This window comes from Exophiala oligosperma (assembly GCF_000835515.1).
Source record: "Exophiala oligosperma strain CBS 72588 unplaced genomic scaffold supercont1.2, whole genome shotgun sequence".
Classification (NCBI taxonomy): Eukaryota; Fungi; Ascomycota; class Eurotiomycetes; order Chaetothyriales; family Herpotrichiellaceae; genus Exophiala; species Exophiala oligosperma.
Window position 1 is genome coordinate 652,754 of NW_015622819.1, and position 25,419 is coordinate 678,172.

General features: G+C 52.4%; 8 protein-coding genes across 8 annotated transcripts; 3 read left to right on the forward strand and 5 right to left on the reverse strand.

Annotated features, from left to right (window-relative positions):
• Positions 1–1,586: 1,586 nt before the first annotated feature.
• On the forward strand, positions 1,587–3,440 carry PV06_01719 (uncharacterized protein). The gene has a single exon (XM_016402345.1). The coding sequence runs from the start codon at positions 1,722–1,724 to the stop codon at positions 3,282–3,284; it is 1,563 nt and encodes a 520-aa protein (XP_016266242.1). The 5' UTR covers positions 1,587–1,721; the 3' UTR covers positions 3,285–3,440.
• Positions 3,441–3,535: 95 nt separating this feature from the next.
• On the reverse strand, positions 3,536–4,993 carry PV06_01720 (uncharacterized protein; the record flags this gene model as incomplete). The annotated part of the gene is made up of 1 exon (XM_016402346.1): positions 3,536–4,993. The coding sequence occupies exon 1, from the start codon at positions 4,955–4,957 to the stop codon at positions 3,536–3,538; it is 1,422 nt and encodes a 473-aa protein (XP_016266243.1). The 5' UTR covers positions 4,958–4,993.
• Positions 4,994–8,229: 3,236 nt separating this feature from the next.
• On the reverse strand, positions 8,230–9,884 carry PV06_01721 (uncharacterized protein). Its single transcript, XM_016402347.1, has one exon. It carries the CDS (start codon positions 9,711–9,713, stop codon positions 8,352–8,354), a length of 1,362 nt encoding a protein of 453 aa, XP_016266244.1. The 5' UTR covers positions 9,714–9,884; the 3' UTR covers positions 8,230–8,351.
• A 579-nt stretch (positions 9,885–10,463) lies between these two features.
• Positions 10,464–14,687, forward strand: PV06_01722 (uncharacterized protein). Its single transcript, XM_016402348.1, has one exon. It carries the CDS (start codon positions 10,834–10,836, stop codon positions 14,608–14,610), a length of 3,777 nt encoding a protein of 1,258 aa, XP_016266245.1. The 5' UTR covers positions 10,464–10,833; the 3' UTR covers positions 14,611–14,687.
• Positions 14,688–15,036: 349 nt separating this feature from the next.
• On the reverse strand, positions 15,037–16,063 carry PV06_01723 (uncharacterized protein; the record flags this gene model as incomplete). The annotated part of the gene is made up of 2 exons (XM_016402349.1): positions 15,037–15,895; positions 15,975–16,063. 2 exons carry the CDS (start codon positions 16,061–16,063, stop codon positions 15,037–15,039), a joined length of 948 nt encoding a protein of 315 aa, XP_016266246.1.
• Positions 16,064–17,151: 1,088 nt separating this feature from the next.
• PV06_01724 (uncharacterized protein) lies at positions 17,152–18,697 on the reverse strand (the record flags this gene model as incomplete). Its single annotated transcript, XM_016402350.1, has 1 exon — positions 17,152–18,697. The coding sequence occupies one exon, from the start codon at positions 18,695–18,697 to the stop codon at positions 17,300–17,302; it is 1,398 nt and encodes a 465-aa protein (XP_016266247.1). The 3' UTR covers positions 17,152–17,299.
• A 523-nt stretch (positions 18,698–19,220) lies between these two features.
• On the forward strand, positions 19,221–21,965 carry PV06_01725 (uncharacterized protein). Its single transcript, XM_016402351.1, has one exon. The coding sequence runs from the start codon at positions 19,316–19,318 to the stop codon at positions 21,338–21,340; it is 2,025 nt and encodes a 674-aa protein (XP_016266248.1). The 5' UTR covers positions 19,221–19,315; the 3' UTR covers positions 21,341–21,965.
• A 409-nt stretch (positions 21,966–22,374) lies between these two features.
• On the reverse strand, positions 22,375–24,390 carry PV06_01726 (uncharacterized protein; the record flags this gene model as incomplete). The annotated part of the gene is made up of 1 exon (XM_016402352.1): positions 22,375–24,390. The coding sequence occupies one exon, from the start codon at positions 24,388–24,390 to the stop codon at positions 22,375–22,377; it is 2,016 nt and encodes a 671-aa protein (XP_016266249.1).
• Between the last annotated feature and the right edge of the window lie 1,029 nt (positions 24,391–25,419).

The following is a 25,419-nucleotide window of genomic DNA, read 5'->3' on the forward strand; positions in this document are numbered from 1 at the left end:
TAGAAAAGAATGTACGACACCTACCAGTGTACTACGAGTACTCCGTTGGTAGGGGAGAGATCTATAAGAATTCAGGTTCCCGTACCCCAGTCTGTTCGGCAATCCGACCATAATGTTCGACACGTCTGTGCTTCTCAAAAGCAAACACTTTTCCTTTCCCGCGACGACACATGCCCAGGTCGATTTCGGCGACGATCAATTCATCTTCCTCGGTCGAAGCTTCGACTACGACCTCCCCGTCACAATCCACGATACAACTGCCACCGATCAGAGGGTATTTGCCGTCTTCGAACCCGCACTTGGCCACGTTGATACTGAAACAACTGTTGGCGTAACTGTTGTAAGTCAGGCTGAGTTTGTTGTGGAAAAGTGCTTCGGCCTTTGCCTTTTCTTGAGTCGAGATCTTCTTGTTTGTACCCAACAATTCCGGAGCCCAGGCCGTGGTGTTGTAACCGCATAGCATCAGCTCGACCCCTTGTAAACCGTAAACCCTCCAGGCTTCCGGCCAGCGTCGGTCGTTGCAGATGATCATGCCGACGATGGGATCTCCCTTGCCCAGAGTGTCGGGCTCGTTGGGCTGTGCTCCAGACGTTTTTGTCAGGGTATCGGGAACGAGTTCAGGGGCCCGAAACGCCTCGAAGCCCAGATTCCCCGGTTTAAAGTACCTCTTCTCGAGTTGGTTCGTGGCGTTTTTGCGTTCATACGGTTCGAACGTCCCCGGCAGGTGAACTTTACGGTACTTCGAGACCACCTTGTCCACCTGTCCGGAGTAGTATATGCACGTGTTGTAGTGTACGTGGTCGTCGCCTGTGCACTCGGCGTACCCGATGCTCACGTCCATCTTGTACTCGCGAGCCTTGTCAAAGAGAGGCTTCAGGTTTGGGGATTTGGTGATGTCCCCGCCGACTTCTCGCTCAAAATACTTTTCCAGTTCTTCCCCCTCGAGGATGTGCCTGGGGAAAAATGTGACCGGAGCAATCTCTGGGTACACGATGAGTTTGGCATGGGCTTTGTGTGCATCGTCCATCAATTTCACCATTCGTCGGATACCTTCAGATCGGGGAGTGTCAATATTGATGGGTCCCAATTGAGCGCCCGCCACAATCACCTTTCGTGTCGATTCGGCCGTGTGGCCAGCCGTGGCGCCGTCGTTGGTCTGAATGGAACCCATTGCTTATCAAGGATAGATTGTTTCGAGTGGTTCGAGTTGTTACAGAAAGTCCGATCTCCTGCTCATACAACTTATTACGGTGACTGTTACTTCGTATTCGTTGATCTAACTTCGGAGTGGTGTTCAAAAGTCAATTCCGCCGTCTATTTTGAATGTGATCCTGGTTGATGCGCTGGAAGAGAATCCTATCGCTCACATCTCCATGATCATCCTCGGATAGGCCGTGTAGACCCTCTCTTGCTCACAGACCATCGGTTCCCACTGTCGGCGGGCGGGTGGAATTGATAGGGACCGCGGTTTTGTCCGTTCCATGCGGACTTGTGAGGAGTGGACATCACCGTTGCGGGACAGTGATGAGTCGACGTGAGAACAAATGTTGAAGAGTCATCACCAATGCTAACGCCACGATTGATAACGACACACATGTACTCCGTAAAAGGCTCGCCAGGCGCGTGCTGCTGATAATGCGACCACAGTCAGTACTCGTCGTTATTCTTCCTCTAGGCACTTTCAAGTGAGGCTCTCTTTTTTTTTCGGTGTTTCAGCGACCATGGCCATCCACAGCCTGGTTCTCGCTCCGTTCTTCGCTTTCCCATTTATGTCCCTGCTCTTTCTGCCGGTCGTCCTCCTACTCGTTCGTTACCTATATCGAGTGTCTCCATTTCACCCACTCTCTCATATCCCTGGCCCTGTTATAGCTCGAGTATCGTCATTATGGTTGACGTGGCATGCATGGATTGGTGACGAAGCCACGATCACCGACGACTTGCACAAAAAGTATGGCCCCATCGTCCGCACGGGACCAAACAGCGTGGACATAGCAGATGGCACTGCTCTGGCAACAATATACACTGAGAAGGGTGGCTTCGGAAAGACAGACTTCTATGCGAACTTTGATATCGATGGACATAAGTCCATCTTCTCCGAGACGGACCCGGCTAGACGGGCTCCCCGCGCAAAAGCGGTGGCTGCGATGTTCTCGACGACAAATCTCAGACAAGGACAAGATATCATATACCAATGTGTCGACAGGTTCGTGGATAGACTCAAGGAGGGCAGAAGATCAGACAACCTGGGCAAGCCGATGAACATGCTGAACTTCACACGAGGATTGGCTGTCGATGCTGTCTCTTCGTACCTGCTCGGAAACTCCTATGGTGCTCTCGACGAATTTGGAGCACGTCAGGAGAAAAGAGCAGTCCGGAAGGAAGTTTCGGGCACTCCAGACTCAGAAAACCACGAACAACACATGAGCGCCAGTGGTATGGTCGACTGTTTCGTGGCGGTCGGTAGATTCTGGTACCTCCCGACGTGGGCATTCAAGTGGGTCGAGTCATTCGATGCATGGTGGAATGCAGAAGCTGAAGTCTCGACGAGTCTTTCTCTTGTTGATGAATACGTCCACGGCGTGGTCGCCCAGGCCGAGGCGGCAATTGCTGCATCCAAGTCGAGCGAGAAGACCTCTCATCCACTGACCTCATACCCTGCCAGGCTTCTTCAGGCGGGGCTCACCATCTCAGAGACTCGCGCACAATGCAAAGATCTGATCTTCGCCGGAACAGACAGCACAGGTATGAACATGGCCACGATCCTGTTCAACCTCACTCGCCAGCCAGAATGTTACAAGAAGCTCCGCGAGGAGATCTTCTCAGCAGACCCAGGCTTTGACGATCTCCAGTCTCTACCGTACCTTCGTGGTGTTGTCAAAGAGGGTCTCCGCCTTTCAATGGCGAACCCCTCTCGCCTACCTCGAGTGGTGCCGCCTGCAGGTTGGACGTTTAAGGACACATATTTCCCTCCTGGGACAACTGTGAGCTGTCAGCCATATACTCTCCACCTCAACCCCGAGGTCTTTCCTGAGCCCCACAAGTTCAAACCGGAGAGATGGGCAGAACCCACAGAGGAAATGCTTCGCGACGCCATCCCGTTCGGATTGGGCAGTCGGCAATGCATAGCTAGAAATCTGGCGACGGTCGAACTGTTTTGCGCAACAGAGAGATTGGCAAGAGCAGACGCTCTGGAGGGTGCCCACACTCTCAAGGACAAGGTCGAAATCCTGGAGTGGTTCAACAGTAAAGTGGTTGGCGAGAGAGTTGATTTGGTTTGGGAATAAAAAGGCTCTAGCCGTTGTCCGGGGTATTAAAATATACGTAGCGACCAAGTCTACCGTCAAGCTACAATGTTGAATGGAGTGGGATTGAAATAGACGGGTAGGTGCTTATGAGGGGAGAAAATGATGTACTTTTCAGTACCATGAATAGAACTGTGCCGGGTGGCACTCGATGATATCCAATATAGATATATATCAAACTCGCAGTACTTTCTCTGTTGGCGGTCTAGATGCTCGTTCGATCATATCATGGCTTAAATAGACATATTGGCGCAACTGAAAGCTGGTGTCGTACTTCCAGAGTAATCTGCAATGATTGCCTTTACTGCGGCGTAAAGGCCGGGACCGAGCAAGAAAAGACCCACTACCATAACAAAAACGTGAATTGCAGTCATGATCGACCTGCCGACGCCAGCAAACAGCTTGCCCTTATACAAGCAATAATAAGCAATGGCGAAGTAGATGAACCCAAAGAACGAGTCGAAGGCAGCACCAAGCAGAGACAAAAAGTCGCCCATGCTCGGAACGACCTCGGAGAAGATGAAAGCCACAAGCCAGATCCCTGCCATGACTAAGCCCCATATACCCCATCCAATGACTGTATTGCTGTGGGCGTGTCGTGACGTGCCCATGATGTGAGTATAGAGGAATTTTGCCGTGACGTTGGCGTAAATGACCCCGATCACAAGCGTCGGCACAATGACAAAGGCGAAGCTCCCCTTTCTGTACACGAGAGGTCCCAGAGATCCAAAGGCCGGAGCGGTCGAGTATTGACCCAAATAATGGAACCCGATCGCTGGCGGGCAGATGAAGAGGAAGGCAGAAATAGCTGTGAGGACAGCGAGAGATTTCGGGAAATCCTGGGGCCGTTCCATCTCAGAGATGAACGTTGGGAACAGTATTTGTGGGACCCATAAAAATGTGATGTTCAGTGTTGCATTTAGACAGTCCACCCATGTGGTGCCGGGTAGGGGAAAGGCATAAGTCCTCACAGGTCCTTCGGTAGGGTAGCTACCGCCATAGCCATACCCAGGGGCATCCTCGATACCGGCAAAGACCAGGAAAAGCAGAATGGCAATTCCCATGCAGAAAGCGGAGAACATGGACATGAACGACACATGGTGAAGAGTCCGGGGGATCGACATGACGATGCCCATCAGGGTGACGATGACAGAGAAGACGACAGTGCACTGTGAATGGTCCGAGAGAGTGTTGATGACTTTGGCGCCAGTGAGGATGTGAAAGCCGATGAGGATGATGTTGTTGGCAAGCAGCATGAAGCCACTGAATGCATAGGCGGCTCGGGACTTGCCGAAAATGTAGTAGCCGAAATCACAGATGTTCATAATTTCAGGGTACTTCATGATGAACTTGTGCATCGTGATAGAGGTGATCCAGAAAAGGACTCCAGCAGCGACCATGGTGATGATGCCAGGAACCCAGCCGAGGACGGAGAGGGACCATGTTTGAGCCATGATGGCGAGGCAGACCTGATCGCCGGCGAGCAGCCAAGCAGCCTTTTGCCAGGACATGGTTCTGAGTCTGATTTCGTGGGTATGATCCTCGACCACCAGCGCGTTAATAACCTCAATCGAGCGTCTACGCGGGGGTTGGACGCCCGAGACATCGTTGCTGATATATTTTTCTCCATCCTTGTAATAGACCGGATGAGACATCGCGAAAAATGTTGTTGCCAATGCAGTCAGATGATGGTCAGGCTGAGAGAATCTATAGAAGCGAGGTTGAATCCGAGGGAACAACGTGGCAACCACTACTTTATAGCTGTTTGAAGCGAGGGCTGCCGCTGGTCCTATCCAAGGCGAGCTCTGCGCAAACCCTGCACGAGCCTTATCAAGCACCCATGGCTAGATAATATGGGAGCACTTTTGGTTGGTGTTGAAACCCCTGTATGGCGTGATAAGCCATGATATGGCAACATACCAACGAGTGGAGCCCTAACGTCTTTGTGAATGGCCAAGGCATTATCTTCAGGTTGTTTTCGCGCCACCAAACAGATCTCGTGGGCGATTTGCTGGGGGAAGAGAGGCTAGAACCAGGCTCGAAGTGATCTCGAAGGAGTCTCATGCGTGACCGAGTGAGTAGATTTATGAGCTCCAGCTGCAGTGATAAGGTGCCATATTGGACATGGCGAACCAGATCCCACGGTTCGAATCGGGGAACAATTTCCCGTGTTTCCGAGATTTGAAGTCCAGTGCATACTGGGAATCACAAAGACTCGCCCTTGCTTGGCTCAGCGCTCATGATGCCTGTCGTTAGTAGCTCAGATAATACCTTGTGATGTACCTACATTCTTGCAAGAGGTGAAGTGGGAGGTCGGGGCACGACTGTGGTTGATCTCACCATTGGGCAGGTACTAGTCATACACACTTACCTCGTCACCGTAGAAAGATTGAATTTCAACATATCTCATCTCAGAGTATAGATTGGGAAAAGGCATCAATTGATATTGGTAACGATTGAACAGGATCAGCCATGGTCATTCAAAGTCGGTGCCAAGGTTGAAAAGTAAACCAAGTAACAAAAAGAATCCAAGATTTGGCCAAGCTTTTCCCACCAACCAAGAACTAAATGCTTGTTGCCGGGAAGAATCCTGTTCAAGCCTAGCGTTCGGTCTTAGGCGTCGACTAGGGCGTCATGGACATCTTTCTAGGCCTCAAAATGGCTTCTCCAGGCGGCACCTCGACCCGAGTCTTTCATGAATACCACCCCAAAAGACTCCACGCCCGATGACACTCTACGTCGTCTTCTGTTGGTGTCGAAGACCATCGTACTGCACACACGACCAATTGACATGAGCCGACTCGTTTATCATGGAGGGGTCGATGGGCCGAGATGCCCTGATATACATTCAATTGACCACTCTGGGAACTCCCCCACGCGACGGATCAATCAAGCGAGCGAGCTTTTGACTCCATCAACCAACGCTATCCAAAGGCTTACGACCTGCCATTCTGAGTTCTTCTCCATTCGATCGAGAGAGAATTTCCCGTTGGACTGGGACTCTTCCGTCTCACGCGACAGCGGAGATCTCTTTTATTCTTATATAGCTGTTCCCTCGTCAAGTACTCGTACCTGATTCACCCCCAAGCCGCCGTCCCGGGTGCTCTCAAACCTTTCACACGGTTCTCTCGACGCCAGCAGAAATCCCTACAGTCCTACCACACAAGATGGCTATCGACGAGGAAAAAGGCCAGTTCCACGATGCACCGCCGAAGACGTTTGACGACACGAGCGGTGAATTCGCCACCGAGTCTCCATCGGCGTCGACGGAACTCTACAACAACACCGTCGTGCACCAGGACCATGGTATTTTGTCCAGACTTCGCCGCCTCGAGGCTCGCATGGACGCAAAGCTCGGCATTGAATCCGAGGCCATCGTCCGCAAGAGGCCCGAGGACAAGAGACCGGTCCCATGGCACGAGCAGCTCACCATGGCCCTGCTCTGGGCCAGCGGCACCATGAACACGTCGTGTTTCGCGACCGGGTTTTTGGGATGGGAATTCGGCCTGAGTCTCAAACAGGCGCTCTTGATCACCATCTTCGCATCCATCCTCGGCGGATCGGTAACGGGCTACTGTGCTACCTTTGGCGCGGCGACGGGTCTCCGTCAGATCTCGGTGAGCCGTTACAGCTTCGGATGGTGGCCGAACAAGCTCATCGCTGCGCTGAACGCGATTCAACAACTCGGCTGGGCCGCCGTGGGATGCATCACGGGCGGTCTCGCCCTGACTGCGGTCGCCGACGGTCACGTCTCGCTGGTGGTGGGCATCATCATCATCGCCGTTGTGGCATTGGTCATTTCGTTCCTCGGGCTGAACGCCATCCTCGTCTACGAACGCTACGCATGGCTCATCTATTTCGTCATCTTCATGATCATCTTCGGTGAGACGGGGCGGTACGCGGACAACACGACGCCGTCGTCGCTCAAGGGCGCCACGCTCTCGGGCACGGTCCTGTCGCTGCTCGCCATCGTCTACGGGTCCAGCGCGTCCTGGTGCACCATGGCCAGCGACTACTACGTGCACTACCCGGCCGACGTGTCGAGGGTCAAGGTGTTTTTGATGACGGCTTTCGGCATCGCCATCCCGACCTCCATCGGCATGACGGCGGGATGCGTCGTCGCCAGCGCCCTCAACAACAAACCCCACTGGCAGGACGCGTACGAGAACCAAGGGTTGGGTTTTCTGATCCAGGACATGCTGTACCCTCGAGGGTTCGCCAAGTTCCTCCTCACCCTGCTCGTCCTGTCCGGCATCAACACCAACGTCATCAGCATCTACAGTGCGGCCATCTCGTGCCAGCAGTTCTCGCGCCCCTTTGCACGCATCCCGCGCTTCGTCTGGACCTTTGTGTGCTTCGCCGCCATCATCGCCCTGGCCCTGGGAGGTCGGGAACAGCTCAACACCTACCTGAGCGACTTCCTCAGTCTCCTGGGCTACTGGTGCACGAGCTACTTTGCCATCCTGCTGGAGGAGCACGTCATTTTCCGCAAGGGGAATTTCGCCAACTACGACCTCGAAGGGTGGAACGATCCCAGGAGGCTGCCGCATGGCATCGCCGCCGCTGTGGCCTTCAGTCTCGGGGTGGTCGCCTGGTGCATGGGCATGAGCGAGACTTGGTTCGTCGGACCCCTTGCCAAGGTCATCGGGGACTCCGGCGGTGATGTCGCCAACGAATTTACTTTGGTCGTCACGGCCCTGACTTATGCCCCGGCTCGCTACGTCGAGTTGAAGTATTTTGGAAAATGATTGCGCCAAACCCGCCGACTTGGAAGAACAACATTGGCACTGCTTTGTCCTGTTGTACACGTGACTCCATGACATGCATAGGCACTATAATTGGCAAAGAATCTACATCTAGACACGGTTGACGAAAAGATGAAACACAGTTGCTCCAGTCAAAATACTTTTTATGCTTTAAAATATTTGCAAGACAAGATCGTGATGTCCAATTGTGCATTGTAGCGATATATCGAATACATGTGTTGCCGCCATTTCCACTGGAACAACCTCAAACGCCACAGTAACAATTGCTAGATCCAGAATCATTTCATCCGGTCCCGAATTTCGTGAGTTGTGGTGCTCCAGCTGCCGGAGGGAAGCTGAACTTGGTTTGAACAAATACCTTCTGCATGCCCTTTTCACGCGCATCGTAGCGCTTGTACACTTCCTCCAACTCGGCAAGGTCGACACGGTGGCTGACCATGTTTAGTGGTTGAATTGTGCCATCTTGGATCTTCTTCAGTAGGTCTTCCCAGTACAAGTGTACCGGCGCTTGACCATTTCCGATCAGGCGGATGCCTCGCTCCATCAGGGATCCGATGTTGAAGTGGTTCGTATATCCGACGTACACACCCGTGATGCCACAGCGGCCAAAGTTTTTGACGCTGGCAATCATCTCGTTCACAATCTCAGACGTGTCGGTTTCCATCCCGAGGGCCAGTTCAAAGTAATGGGCCCAGCCCTTCGGATATTCACCCGCGACACACTCCAGCGCGACATCAGGGCCGCCGTGTTCCATCTTTTTCAGCATAGACACAATCGTTTCACCCTTGGGTAGTTTGGTGAAGTCGATGGTTTCCACCTTGGGCAGCTTGGACTTAACATAATCTAGACGCCAGGCCGCTTCCCCGCCATCGATGATGATGACTCGTTTTGCGCCGTTGACAAAGGACATCTCGGCGCACATTTGGCCAATTGGACCCGCACCCCAAATGGCGACGACATCTCCATCCTTGACACCAGTGTCGACGACGCAATTCCACGACGTGCTGAGCACGTCGGACAGGTATAGCCCCTTCTCGTCAGGCACGTTGTCGGGGAGTTTCAGGAGGTTCACATCGCCATAGGCAACCCGGACGTACTCTGCTTGCCCACCTGCATAACCTCCTGTGAAATGGGAATACCCAAGCATGCCCGCGGTGCGACCACCGTACATGATGTTTTCAATCGTGTTGTCATTTGTCTTTTCACACTGACTGCTCAACTTCTTCTGGCAATACATACAGCTTCCACAGGCGATTTGGAAACTGCAGACCACACGATCGCCGGGCTTGACGTTCTTGATGTTGGGGCCAACACTGTCTACCACGCCACAGAATTCATGTCCTAGAATATCCCCCTTTTGCAGCTCGACGACTGTTCCATGCAACAGATGCAGATCTGATCCGCAAACAGTCGATCCGGTGACTTTGACAATGACATCGGTGTCTTCAATCTTGGCGGGTTTGAAGGTCTCGACGACTTTGACATCGTTTTTGCCATTCCATACAAGAGCCTTCATCTTCTCGCCAGAAGGATCGGCATATTTGGAGGGATCTTTCGCCGGATTGGTCAAATTTTGTTCTGTCGTGGCCTCGCCACCATGGCCAATGATCTTCTCGACCACGGCTGCTGCTTGTGAGAGAGCCATCGTGAGAGTTCCAGGTGTAATGAGAGTGTTATCGAAGGCTTAAAGTTAGAGGACTGGATTTTCAAGAGCCGATGGAGGAGGAACGAATCGTAAGGACAAAAAAACTGACTGTCTTCTGCCTGATATATTTCTTACGCAACGTACGAGACTCTTTCTAAATCCCATCTGCCGGGGGACTTCGCGCTCGAGGTCATGATGTTTTCATCATGACATCATGTAAAAGGAGGCAATGGTAAGTGCGCGATGACGGACATGCGTTGTGAATCTCGCGTATAATATCATGAGGTCACTTTATGGATTTCAATTCCGACTGTTGAAGGCCTGGAGTTGTGGATTCATGTCTGTTATTGCTGAAGGATTGGGGGAGAGGGTCAATGGCATTTGGGTTTAGCATTGAGCCGCACAGAGTCAGTCCATTCCCATCACGGCGAGAAAGATATTCATAGGAACGACGTTGATCCAGGGACCATGCGAGAGCGATACGGATGCTGCATGAATCTGGCTGCTTCTTTGAAGCGCATCAATATGGCAATATGAACAAAGACGTAGTCCATCATTTCGTACTTCGTAACACGCGTGGTGTTGTTAGCTAATCCAGACAGGAACGCACTCACATTTGAGAAAATGGTTGAGACACTCACGTGATGCAGCCTTGTTCTGGTCAGCATTCAGCCTTGTCCCGCATTGAATGTTTCAGGCTTGCGACGCATGTCTCTCCGCAGTCAACAATGCCCACCGCAGTTTGATGGGAGCATACGTAGACCTCAAACACCCATCCAGTACATTCCTATTCTTACCAGCCCGATTTTAAAAACCGCATCATCCGGATGGACCTGATTTTCTCCGCTTCATAGTCTGTTCGGAACAGTCCACCCCTCGTGTTCCATCCATTCCTCCCAAACCCGCGAACCTCGAGCCTACATCTCACCGAAGCCACCAAGAAGCGCCCTAGCCAAACGTGACACTGTTGTTGGAAACTTCATCTGCTATCTGAAAGGTACAAGGTTTCTGGAAACATCAGGCATGTTTCGCTGGCAGTGATAGCCTATGATCAGCAATGCCTGCGAGCTTTCTGCTTGATGCTGCCACTGCCCGCCCGAGAGAACTATGACCGACAACTATGGCCGAACAGACAGACAAAGGCACAGATGCCGCCCCTATAAAACCAGTATCATCTCTACGATCTCATTTTGAGGGCTTGAAGGTCAACCTAGCGCTGCAAGATGACCGGGGCAGTACACCCTCCTCTCCGCAGCCATTGCGGCCGGTCGATGTGCAGTCGCCAGTTCCAATGATTAGGAAATCATTTGACATGGTGCGGCCCACGTCTCCATGGGCGGCTGGCGGGAATATCGACCGTCAAGGCTCGCTCACTCCTTCGAGAGGTGATGAGTCTCCCACAAGGCCTGGCCACAAACGGCCAATGTCGATGTTGGTGCAGTCATCGCCCCAACTTACGCCGTCTGTCAAAGTCGACTCTCCCCGATCACCTCCTCGCACCTTCTTCGAGAGAAGCGCTTCAAGGTCTCCGGAACGAGTTGACAATACACCCTTCGGCAAAGTCCGGGAGCTCATATCCCAGCACTCGAGCCGAGCTTCCTCTCGGCCTCCTTCACCTCGAGCATCGAGTCCGGAGCATCAGGACATTTCGAAAGCGGGCAACAGGGAGCAGAAGGTGGGAGAGATACCCTTATCAAAGTCGCCGGCTAGGCCACCGCCTGTGAATCGAGCCGACAAACCAAAAGTGCCGGCAAAGCCAAACATTATCGCAGTTCCCATTGGACCACCCGCTTCTTCCAACGCATTGAACCCCGAGGCACGTAGGCCGTCCTTTGAGGCACGTGTATCACCATTCAACACACCCCCTAGCAGTGACGAAAGTTCCCCATCAAGAAGCCCTGAGCCAAATGTTCCCACCACATCCTTTAGACCTGTAGCGCCCACACCTTCATCGGGTCGAAACACAGGACCGCCTCTTCCTGAACCAGTCGAGCGACCGAAGGATGCACGATTCATGGGGTTTGCCTCGAAACCAACAGGCGTGGACAGAAAAGACCCACGGAGTCTTGGTTTTGGATTTACTGAATCACAACCACAGCCTATTCAGCAATCGACTAGCCTACCCTCTAGAGCAAACACAGTGTCGGAAAAGCCTTCACGAGACCCACGAGACTTTGGCCTTGGAACATCCAACCCAACGCCCCGACATGTGTCGGAGACAATAAGACCAAGCCCATCTCCTCCTATTCACGCTCTGCCACCACCCCGTGCTGCACCTGCAAGAGATGCTAGGCTATTTGGATTCTCTGCTCACCAGCAATCTGAAGTCGGCATCATCGAGGAAGAGCCGCGCCCCGGACTCCCCCCTAGGCGAAACGTTGAACCTCCTCCACGACCATCAAATGAGTCTAAAAATTCACAAAGGTCGATGCCTCCTCCGAGTCAGATAACGACACCAGATAGGTCTAGGAAACCGTTTCCAACACAGCAATTATCGAGGGCTCCCACTGTACCAATAGACACCCGCTTTCCTCCTCCACCCAAACGTGGCAGTATTGACAGCATTGAGCCTACTTCAGCTACGCCATCAAGATCGCAGACACTTAATGGCACGTCCCCTAGCAGAGTCGGTGGAAGGACTTATGGCAGTGACTCGGATGAAGCAGAAGCACTTGTCGAAGAACCTTCAACCATCAGATCAGAATATCCTGATGCAACTCACACCAACCGTCGACCTCCTTATTGCAAAGGAGCAGTGTGGGAAATCGCCACGAAGTCCGATGCGAGGACGATGGAGGTTTGTGGCCAGTACCTTTGCACGGCTGGCTACACCACTCGCGTCTTCGACATGACCTCTGGTGAGCAGATAATGAGTATCAACCATGGCGAGACGGTCAAAGTAACTGCACTCGCCTTCAAGCCTGCCGCAGACTTGTCTGGCGAGGGTGCCAAAATATGGTTGGGCACGAATGCCGGTGAACTGATGGAAGTAGAAGTGGCCACTTATACCATCAAAAGTACCACTTCCGTCCACAATCGTCGAGAAGTTGTTCGCGTCCTGCGAAGTGGGGGAGACTTGTGGACTCTCGACGATGATGGCAAGCTCTTCGTCTGGAAAGCAGATGAAACAGGCGTCCCGAACATGAAGTATAGTCACATCTCTCACAAGGTTCAGAAAGGCCATTCATTCTCGATGGCCGTCAATGGTGTACTGTGGCTTGCCACTGGCAAAGAAATTCGCGTCTATAACCCCGGGGATGAAATGACGTTTACTGCATTGACAAAACCTCTGTCACAACACGGCACAGGAGATGTAACTTGTGGAACTCATTCAACGGAGGGTGGTGGCAGAGCATATTTCGGCCACAATGATGGGCGAGTGACCATTTACTCTACCAAAGACTTTTCCTGCGTTGGAAATGTCAAAGCCAGTGATTATAAGATCAACAGTATGTCGTTCGTCGGAGACAAGCTATGGGCGGCTTTCAAGACTGGCATGGTCTATGTATACGACACTTCGACATCACCTTGGAAGGTGAACAAGGACTGGCGTGCGCATAACGGCCCAGCTCACGAGCTTCTGCTCGATCCACGTAGCGTATGGACTTTACAACGACTTCAGGTTGTCACGATCGGCCACGACAACTTTGTCAGACTCTGGGATGCTGCGCTCGAAGAGGACTGGATAGAGTCTGAGATGCAAAAGCGCGACATCGAATACTGCACATTTCGCGAAATTCGATCCGCTGTGGTAACATGGAACGTGGGAGCCTCGTCTCCGTACAATCTACAGAAGGATTTCATCGCGGATGCCATCCATGCCGCAGATCCGCCAGAGATTCTTGTATTTGGCTTCCAGGAAGTGGTAGATCTTGAAGATCGTGCGGTGACGGCTAAAAGCATTCTCGGCTTTGGCAAGAAGAAGGACACGGTCAAGAACGAACAGTATCAGAGTCGTGTCTACCGCGAATGGCGAGACCATCTGACATCCGCAATCAGTCGGTACACCGGCGCCCATTACGCCTACTCTGAGCTGCAGACCTCGAGCTTGATTGGTCTCTTTCAATGCGTTTTCATCAGGCAGGAAGAACGTAAGAACGTTCGCAACCTGCAAGCTGCCAGCGTCAAGCTCGGCCTGAAAGGCCATTATGGCAACAAAGGAGCATTAATCACACGTTTCACATTGGACGATAGTTCTGTATGCTTCATCAATTGCCATCTTGCGGCAGGCCAGACTCATACTTCGCACCGCAACAATGACGTTGCAACCATTCTCGAGGCCGAATCTCTGGATCCTGAACCGGATCCAGAATACCGCAGCTCTTTGTACGTCGGCGGTGGTGATGGCACTCAGATCCTCGACCACGAAATCTGCATACTCAATGGCGATTTGAACTATCGTATCGACACGATCCCTCGCGACACGGTGATCAATATGGTCAAGCGCAACGAACTGGCCAAACTTCTAGAGCGGGACCAGATCATGGTATCACGCCGGCGTGTATCTGGATTTAGATTGTCCCAGTTCACGGAGCTGCCCATCACATTTGCCCCGACGTACAAGTACGACGTGGGGACGGATAACTACGACACGTCGGAGAAGAAGCGGGCCCCCGCGTGGTGCGATCGACTGCTGTACCGTGGTCCCGGGCGGGTGAAGCAGATCGAATACCGTCGTCACGAGGTGCACACGAGCGACCACCGGCCCGTCAGCGGCACGTTCAAGTTGCGACTCAAGACGATCGATGCGCGGAAGCGGGCGAGGGTGAAGGAGGATTGTTTCAACAAGTTTGTCGACGTAAGGCGCCGCATGGCTGAGAAGGCGAGTATTGAGTACCTCGTTTCCACGCTGGGCGTGGCCGAGGCCGAGGCAAAGAGGTTAATCACTGCGAAGTAGATTGGGTAGGAAGTGGACGTCGGAGAGATGATGTACATATGCCATTAAGGGCTTTGTGGAGAGGTCATGTCAATCACAAGATGATGAGAAATATTTCCGCGCGCGAAAGATCTTTTTGAAGAGTACCGAGTCAGTCCTGTTTTGCTTTGAACCTCTTTTGTGCTGAACCGTCTACCTAAGTTACCTAGGGAATTTGATCAAGGCCTTGTTGGACGACATTTGATTCCTCCCTGTCCGGCATACGCGCACACCGCATCCGAGCTCAAAGACGAGTGTGTCTCTTTGTCCGCTTCGTTCATTTTCCACGTGAAATCATTTCGTTCTTCGCTTTGAACCCTGTAAAGTGAAAGAGGAGACTTGGTGGTGGTACCAAGGTACTGAGGTAAAATGGTACTCGCATCGTGCATCCTCAGGCCCAGCTTTGGTTTAGAAGTCACCGCCACCGTCACCGCCGTCGTCACCACCATAATCGCCACCCCCGTCGCCACCGTCGCCACCGTCGATGGCCTCGCCGAGGAGCATGCCACCCAACAGACCACCGCCCACACCGAGCGCAGCAGCACCACCTGCACCGAGGCCACCTCCCCTCCTAGGCGGGGCCTGTTGTTGAATGTACTGCGGCTGGCCGTAGCCGTACCCTCCGCCCGGTGGTCCGTAGCCGCCGCCGCCGTATCCTCCCGGGCCCATGGGTGGTCCTCCGTAGCCTCCGCCGTAACCTCCGCCGTAGCCTCCTCCTGGAGGGCCGTAGCCCGGCCCTTGAGGCGGGTAACCTTGCTGATAACCGGCGGGTTGGGGAGGGTAGGGACTTCCGGGCGGTGCTTGCTGGGGGTAAGGTGAATTCGACCCTCCTCCGCCTTGTTTGCCCAACAACTTCGAAAACAATCCTCTCTTGCCATTCGAGCCTGCCCCCGGCGACGTGGGACTGGGGCCTCCCGGGTACCCGCCCTGTAGACCCGGAGGGTTCGGGCTGGGACCGCCGCCGGCGCCGCCGCCCGAATTGTAGTAGCTTTCGGCCTGGCCTCGATCGCGACGGCCGTCCTCTTCGGCCTGCAGACGCCTTGCCAGTTCCTCGTCCGACTCGTGGCCGCCGTGCTGCTGTTGCTGCTTGTTGTAGGGGTTGTTCGACTCGAAAGAACGACGCTTGACGTCGGACACGTCGTGACTACCGGGCCCGGCAGAGTAGGATGGAGGAGGGCCGCCCGGAGGTGCATCGTCGTCGGGTCGAGGGGCAGGTCCGGTGGGCTTGTCCCATGTCGATTTCTTGGTGTGTACGTTGACGTAGAACCTGGAGGGAGAGAACACGCGCACACAAAATGTCAGTATCTCCGCATATTAACCCAAGCCGGTTCTTAGCAAGTCATTACCATGTTTGATATTGGTCGTTGAAGATGGCTTTCCAGCCTTCGGGCACCTGCGGGGGTGGCGGTCCAGAAGGAGGCACAAAGTCCGCCATCAGAAGTGCTCTGTGCGGCGAGAGTTGCTTTGAGTTCGATTGAAGCAAGGCAAGACAACAAAGAGATAAAAAGGAAAAAAGAATGGGACGCCGATGAAAAGATGCGTCTGATGAGAACAAGATCTTAGGGTAGCGGAGTAGTAGGTAACGAAAGGAAAACAGGCGGCCTTTTGTTTGTCTTGGGGGGAGTTGAGGCCTGGGCAAAAGTGCTGACGGGATGGTCACCAGGCGGGATGGATACGTAGTACACCGTATTGAGCGAGTTATCGAGATGGATGATGTGGCCGAGGCGGCGGAGAAGGAGGAGGTGGTGGCGATAGTGATGGTGGTGGAGGTTTGGAGGGGTAACTAACAAAACACCGTGGGAAGTATGCCATGGTTCTAGGCTGCTTAGGCTCTTTAGGCTTTAGATCAACTGGTTTTAAGGGCGCTTAGCAAGGTCCCAGCAACTGTCCAGGTGGTACCCAGGCCCCAATGAACCCCTAACCACCCGCGGAAACGTCAAGATTGAGGCTGTGCAGTTCGTGCCTGTCCCTCTTTTTTTCTCTGGGCGCCAATATCAAGAATTGTTCATCGAAGCTTTTCTTCCTCTCGTGCCAACCACTCTCCTTCGCTTAGATGATGGTATGATTTTTCTTCCACAACTCTATGTACTGTACAGTATCTCTCGTTTGATGCGGGTCATGTTCAAGCGAGGTGCTAAAGAGAAATCCACGCGATTTAAAAGGACATTTGCTCATTAGGCGCATCTATTATAACAGACAGTACCCCGCCATCATGACAACAACCGCAACCACAAGAACAAGACCAAGCTCGATATTGTACAGACATCAACCTGACTACAATCAGACCATCTTTACAGTTGATGTATTTCGGAGCTTATCACTTGTACAAATTATGATCAGCAGATTTTCCCAACTAGAGCACCTCAAATCTTGGATACTGTTCCTCACAGAACTTCACCTCTGACTCTGGCATGCTTCGGCCTTGTCGTATTCACACCTGCGAGTACACGTCGACTTCACATTTCGAGTAGAGCAATTAGTTACTACCATACTAATAGTAGCAGTTGTCCTGATGCTGCCTGCATTCAGTGTTCAATCGTTATGATCATCATTCATGTCTTTGTAGCGCTAATTCATATCGACATCGATCTGTTCATCATATCATGCTCCAGCATCACAAACTTAGCTCAAATACCTTTCAATCGACTTTTTTCAAGTCCAATGTCTCCAATCAGTTCAACGGCATCGTTCCTTCAGTCATATGAAATGCTTTCACCATGATCTCCAAACCCTCATCCAGCTGCTCTTCAGTGAGCACGATGGGTGGTGCTATTCTGAAGACGCCTCCGAAGCTGGAATGGCTGCTCAAGTTTGCCCATAAGCCCAGTTCATACATCTTGTCAGCAATTCTGCGTGCGAGGTCGAGGGCCGGTGCCTTGGTCTCGCGGTCTCCCACAATTTCCAATCCAGCCATCAGTCCTCGCCCTCGCACGTCACCGACGCAACCGTAACGTTCCTTGAGCTTCTGCAGTCCGGCCTGTAACCTCAAGCCCAGGGTACGGGAATTCTCCACGAGGTTGTCCCTGACCACAATCTCCAAGACCTTGTCTCCTACTGATGCAGGTAGGGGATCATTGACATGAGTGGTATAGAAGCAGAAATCTCTTTCTGCGCAGACACGTTCGATCTCCAAGCTCGTGATCACGGCGCTCAAAGGTAAGCCATTTCCCAGAGTCTTACTGAGGGTCAGGATGTCGGGGACAACGCCTTCGTGGTCGATAGCAAAGAGGTCTCCACATCGCCCAACGCCAGTCTGAGCCTCGTCGACGATGAGGAGCATCCCTCGCTTCTCACAATGCTTCTTCAATGCCTTCAGGTATCCTGGTGGAAGAACGTGCATCCCAGCCGAGGATTGGATACATTCGACGATGCATGCAGCTAGTGATCCGCAAGATGCCCGGTCAATTAGGTCCCAACCATAGTTGAGCTCAGTCTCCCAATCATACGAACCATCAGGCTTGCGAAAAATGGATCGATAAGTATTTGGTGGGGGAAGCATATGCATTCCAGGCATCGTTGGACCTTGTCCTTTACGGCCATAATGGTACTGTGTGCCTAAGGCCTGGGCTGTAACACCATGCCAGCTCGCTCCCAAGCCAACTATTTCGAATTTGCCGGTGTACACCTTGGCCATCTTGATGGCGGCTTCATTGGACTCGCCTCCCGTCGAGAGGAAGAATGCTTTGTCAAGACCATCGGGCAAGAGGGATGTCAGCCTCTGGGCCAGATTGATCACAGGCGGCGATAGCATGCCCGAAAAGAGATGGTCCAAATTCTCGGCATGAGCGTGGATCGTAGACACAATCTCGGGGTGTCCATGTCCGATCAAGCATGACATTTGACCCGATGTCCAATCAAGGACCTTGTGGCCACTGGCGGTGTAGACGTACAGCCCTTTGCTACCAACCACGACATCTTTCTCGAACTTGGTACCATAATTGGCTAGGCAACTCGATGCAATGGCCTGAAGGTGCTCCTCATTTACGTTGGAATACAAGGTGGGTTCGCTGACGGGTTTGCCGGGGGCGTTGATTGTGTGGGAGACGCTGTCCTCAATCATAGGAGCCATGACCCTAATATAACCTGGATGCCTTGACACAAAACGCTTTGTCAGATCTTGTCAAAGCACAAGCCATGGTGCGCTGGGGCCGGGGTCAACCTGGAAAGATATACATTGCCATTTCAGATCGACCGTCGGAAAACTCTCCATCCGATAGGACGAATGAATTCTCCCACTATCCTTTCTTGATCATCATTTCGGAAAGGAAAGACTCCCATTCGCGAGACCATTATCCTCTATCGTGAAAGTCGGTGTGTGATTAGATGGTGATTGTGTCTCGATAAAGGTGACGGAGCTGGTGAGCGGCACAATCGTCAAGCTGACTCGTAAAGGAGAGATTCATATCGATGAGAAGTCCTATTCCCGGGAGGGTTCTAGGGGTGACGGTCCCCCAATGAAACGATCCCCTCTGCTAATGTGCGGAATTGACGAGCATTGGGTGTCACACAGCGATTCGGGTGATGCATTCATATAAGAGAATCTAGATGTCAATTGTGATCAGTAACAAGAGATCATAAGTCCGTACTCCATACAGCTATCGTTAATGACCCAGATACTCCCTCCTTTCGAACATTTGATTTATATTTGGCCCCTACAAAGCCTGATCTATTTGCTAGCGTTGGGGCCATGGAAGGCTTCGCACGTGATCGGCTTCAGGCTTCGAAAGCGCCTTCAATCTCATCGCCGGACTCAACAACTTCACCATCGCCAATCAACAGTCCTCGGACACATCACAACTCGCCTGTCGCGAGCAAAGAAATGCACGCTGGTACCATGAAGACCGCGCGACCTTATCGGTCTCACAAATACCCGGCGTGCACTCGCTGCCACAAGCGCCGGTCACGATGTACCATCGAGGTCCCCGGTCAGGCTTGCTTACTTTGCCGCATGCACGGTGTGCCATGTTCTTCTGCCACGGCCAAGAAGGACGAACGAGTCACTCCCAGAATTGGATTCGTCCATAGATCACTCCTCGCCGACGACAAACCTCTAGAGGGCGTTTCGCACATTGTAGGCCCGGTCATCGCTCGCGACACTCAAATCTTGGACCAATATCTACCCCCGGCAAACGGCCTCGCTGGACATGTTCCCATACAACCGAATCTCGGCCGCCGAGAGTCCACCAAGCCGATATATCATACCCCCGTCCCGCCACGCAGACCTAGTCCAGCCGGTTGCAGTTGCAGCAGGAACCTTCCAGGTGAACTCGTAGACCAGGTCGAGCCCTTTGTCGACAAGTTGCTGGCCAACTATTTCGAAAATGTACATCCTTGCTATCCCATCACCGACGAGGAGTGTGTCATGTCCAAGCTGAAAGACAAGACCGTCATGCATGCGACCTTTTACGTCAACCTGATCGCATACGCATTGTTCTACTGGGATCTGTCGCCGTCACTTGCTGCTTATGCCAGACCTGACCAGGATGTTGCGTGGCAGACGTCAGTAGCAGCGAACATAGCGGATATGCAAAAGGGCGATCTGGCGACTATCTTATCTCTTTGTCTTGATCTGGCAGGCCGGCCGTCCAGATGCCTGCTCCACAACGTCACCAACGTTGCTCGAGCCGTCGCCTTGTCGCACGCCGTCGGATTGAACCATGACTGCGGCGAATGGAAGCTTGCCGACACGGAAAAGAGACTTCGCTGGAAAGCATGGTGGGGAGTAGTGATACAGGACAGGTGGTTCAACTTCGCCCAAGGCACTCCTCCTTACATTTCAAAAGGTCATTACGACGTTCCATTACCGACCATGGATCTGCTCACGTACGGAAGGAGCGGCTCGTCGAGGCACGTCCGTGGAGCAGAGGTCTTTATACACTTGTGTCGCCTTACAGAGATCGTCGGCGACGTGCTCCCACTCATCTACCATATCCGGTCGGGCAACGACAGCATAGCAGCCGAGCAGACATCGAGGTCCGAGATCGAACTCAATCGGTGGGTGGAGGGGCGTCCGCCGTGGCTGAACCTGACCGACTTTACGACTCGTCCACCCGTCCCTGGTCTCCTCAACCTCCAACTATGTTATCTCTCGGTCCGCATGCTTCTCCGTCGAATCGCCTGGCACGAAATCAGCCAACGGGAAAGCGACCCTTCGTCGTCGTGGTTGCTTGGGTGCCAAACTGCCGCGGAAGACATTGTGCGCTTCGTGACGGCGCTGAGCAAGCAGGACCTGATGGGGTTTTGGATGCCGTACAACGCCCACCACTTCACCTCGGCCGTGACCCTCCTCCTCCGCTGCGCCCTGCAGACGAGCTACACGAACGTGCGGCTTCAGTGCATGGCCAGCGCCAGGTCTCTCGTCGACTGCCTGAAGCGGTTCCACGAGGAGGACAAGTGGGACCTCGCCGAGACTGCCTTGTCCCAGAGCGAGTCGATCTTGAAGAGGATCGAAGATGCCCTACCCAGATCATCGCCCATGGCGAATAACACCCTGACCCTGCCTTCTCCCGTGCAGAGCAACGGCAATGATCTCATGGACACGCGAATCTATATGGGCGGCGGCGCCGACGACGACATGCTTGGAGAACCTCTCCCGGAAGATGCCTTTCTCATGCCCCAAGGTCAAGGGTCGATTGAGGAATTGTTTCCCGAGATCTTTTCGGATTTTTCAGACACTGCTCTTTTTGCGGGGTCGGCTATTCTCAATGAATGAACCATGAGACATGAACCATCCAGTATGAAAGGGGCCATGCATGCAAACCGAATCGAGACCATCGAGCTTGAGGGTATGTCGTCAACTCTAATGTCCTGGTGGTCTTGTTTATACGCCAACTTACAGATTACAACCTATACGCAGCCATTTACTGAAATGCTCGGCAATATCCCTTGAAGGACGTATAACTGAGTCTAGCAACCGAAAAGTCACCTTCCAATGGCATACGAATCACTCCTTTTAGTCGCTGTCGAATCAAAGGTTTCGTCGTCGAAGGTCTGTTAGCCTTTCGTCAGCTTGCTTTATAGCACACCTCAGTTCCTCAGTTTGTGGAGGTTATCATCTCAACGAGAGTCAGAAGGGCAATTTTACCGTCAAAGATCATGAATTAATCGAGGAATGTGGTCTTGGTTGTGCACCAATACACGCACCGAATTTCTTTTGGGTGTGCATGTGTGTCGATGCTTAAGAATGCCGAGATATGCTTGTGTGGTCCTTCTCTTTGGAATTAGCCTCAAGAGAATGACATCAATTTGACGCACTACTCCCTCTTTTCTTACAATTCCAGAGCCAGTGCCGGGGAGAGAGAGAGAGAGAGAGAGAGAGAGAGAGAGAGAGAGAGAGAGCGTGTGTGTGTCTGTGCGTATGCGTATACACCTGGGCTGTGGAGATATTTTATCATTGATACTTGTGTACGGCACATGGCACTAGGTAAGATCTCAGTCGCCATATATATGTGTTTCATATATATACGCAGCCAAAAACCAAATGTTTAATAAATCATATACACTGAGACTTATCAAACCGGATCATCTATCAATTGGATTCCCTTTGTTCGAAATGAGACCTCGGCCCTTTTCCTTCTACACGTCAACATCACTATTTCCTTCAAAATCGTTGATTCTTCGTCTTCATTCCCAATTTTTGGTTGTCTCTTTCCATTCGGACTTCCGTTCAGGTTTCCCTGTCCACCACTACCACCCATCGACACGGCAGGTCCATCTCTCGACCATAAACAAGCCAAAAGCATCTCACTATCCTCTCTCCACGACTCGATGTACAATTCTCGGGACGCGTAAAGACACACCAGATGGACCAGGGCCACAAGCGCATACACGTACAACACGACGATTGAAATCATCGTGGACCAAGATAGTCCCGACACGGTGAACAGTCCATAGCCATAACCTACCGTGGAGGTTGACAGCGTAAACTTCGTCGGTTCTTCCTGCTTGCCGTCTGGAGTCGTCGGTGATGTCGATATTGGCAACCCTTGATTCTGCTGCTGCCCGGCACTCAAAACCCCACTCTCCTTGAGATAGAGATTTGCTGGAAATGGATAGTGGTGCCGTACCCGAACTCGTGTGGGCCATCGTCTCTGCGAACAGGACCGACAGTGCCATTTCAATTTTACCCTCTGGATTGGCATCGACCTCACCAAGTTGCATGAAACTCTCAAACGCCGTACGAGTATCATTTGATTGAGAGTTCAATCGACTGTCGACAACTCTCTGAGCCCATTCAGACGCGATCGACAAGACCGGTTGACTCTTGTATTGTTTGGCGTCGAGCATTGAAGACTTCATTCCCGACACCGTACTACTTACCAGATTGTCTGTACCAGTGAAACTTGTAAACGTGGTTGACTTGGACCACTGCGCTTGAATTGTACAGGCGAACCCACCGCGCACCCCAAACGTGGTCGCTGGCAATTTGACCACCACATCGATACTCGCAGAAGTGTCCGACATTTCTTGATTGGTAGATGACACCCAACGAAATTGAGGGTGTCGTTCATCGTCCCCAAAAGTGACATTCTGGATGTCAATATATCGCGTCGTCAAAACAAAGGTCTTGGGTTGAAGTGAAGGAAATGCAATCCTCGTCGTGTTCAGTCCAGTCTCCATGCACGTCGACAAAACCAATGGTTGCATTGTCTTCGCATACCACTTGACGTCTTGATAAGAACACATGGCACCAGCCCATCTCTTTCCACACTTTTTCGACCTGGACGGAAAGGTCAGGAAGCGGAAGGTGTTGACCATGTCCCCAGTGACGGCGTGCTGGACCGTGGCGAGCGTATACGGTGGATCCAGTGACCCTGCCGAAATCCGAAGTTTCGTGTCCATTGATCGCAAGGACGAGACTCCCGGGACATTGATATGTTGTGGAAGTGCCGGCGAGCCGCCCGTAGTGTCGTGACCCCAGTACGAGAAAAGGGCCGACCCGATGGAATCCCAAGTCAACGGATTGAAGCAGCCCAATGTAGATTTATCACAACTGGTAGATGATGATGATGATGATGAAATACCTCCTTCAAGTCGGGAAGGCCATAAGGCATCTTCGGTGGTGTTGAGAGTCATGACAGCCTTCCCTGATGGCCATTCAGCAAGTCTGGGGATCAATGCCGTGGCAGATGATGGTCCAGCGACGATGCTGAGAACGAGACATAACAAGATCAGAGGAAGTAGGAGCGATTTTCGAGGATAGCCAACAGCCCACATTGCGCGAAAGTCCCGAGACCAGATGTAAGACAGATCCTTGAACTTGCTGCCGGCCGTGAGCGAACCAAAAGGCAAACCGTAGCCGCAAGCCAAACTCTTGAGCAAATGAGTGAGTACTATCTCGCTGACGGAAGCCAGGATAAGCAGCTCGTGGGCTTTCGCGGTCAACTGGAGCGCTAGTTCCTTTGGAGCATTCTGGTTGTTGACCCCGGAGAGCTCTTTGCCTATCCAGTACCCGTAAAGGTTCAAGGAGGTGATGACAAAGACAGCTGCGATAGGGATGAGATGCATGACGAGGACCTTGATTGACGGCCTTCGAGTCGCCTTGAACGCTTCATCATAGGGAAGAGGGTTGCCACGGAGAATGGCTACGATCTTTTGCCACAGTACGTGCAGGGTAGTAAGAAATTTGGCCAAATCGACGCTTGGTAAGGTGGCACATCTTCTTGCTCGAGGCCCCCCATCCGAGACGTTTGCATTTTGATATCCTTCTGCGTGTTTTCGTATCAAGCGCGCAATTCTGCCATGTGGTGATAGTAAATTCATGGTCTGTGTCCGCAGAACATTGAATAGGGTGAGACCCTACCATCTCAAGTTCTTGGGGATCCCTGAGAGACCATTTATGATCGCAGTCGCAGGCAGAAACTGTGGCTGAGGCCTGTGGCCAGCCGGTTCCCTACACCACATGGTGAAACGGCCAGACCAGAGATGGAAAGGTACGAAGAGACCATCGCCTAACACAGCCATTTCGTGGCACCCTAAATACTGCAAGTTCACTCATGCAAGGCACTAGAGCTACCAGAAGCCGAGTCACACTCTCCAGGGCACATGGCGTACGCCAACATCGTAAAAAATGGTTGGAGTCGAAACAATGAATGTCTCAACGAGGCGCCAAAGTCGGCATCGAGTTCCCCGCCCGGCGCCAATTCGAATCGTCAGCCTTGCCCACTGCTTATTCCAGCCCCGTCAAACCGGTCCCAGTCAGAGCCACTTGCAATTGAATAAAACAACACGTACAATGGACGAGGCATCAAATTCAGACATCTACTCGCGACTCTTGAAAGGCGATGGTGACGTTGGATGATATGTCTGAGGGAGTGGAGAAAGTGTTGAACTGTCCCCCTAAGCGCCGTGTTGGTCGCCGGAGACCACATGTATGTATGTTTCTGATAAGTAAGCGAATCTTGTCATCGGAAATGTTCGAGGCCATGGCCACGTCCTTTGAAACCATAAAATGCAGAAAGAGCCATTTGCTGGGCCTACGACAGAAAATGTATGTATATTTGGACACGTCGTCAAGCTAGTTCACATTTTGGCCCTTTTCGAGTCTGAAGGCGGGCCCGCCCTGTGGTTCATTCGGCCTTCATCTCCTTCAGCGCTTGCAGGTTCGTGACCGTATGCCACACGTTCCAATTGATCAAAGAGCTTCAGAACAGTCGGGTGCATAAAAGGATGCATACCCGTGCCAACGATCCCTGCCACACCCGAGGTGGGATCGATCCAGTAATAGAGATTCCCCAAACCAGCCCAAGCACCACTGCCCTTCTTCCGACCGAACGGTAGGTCCTCGTGGTT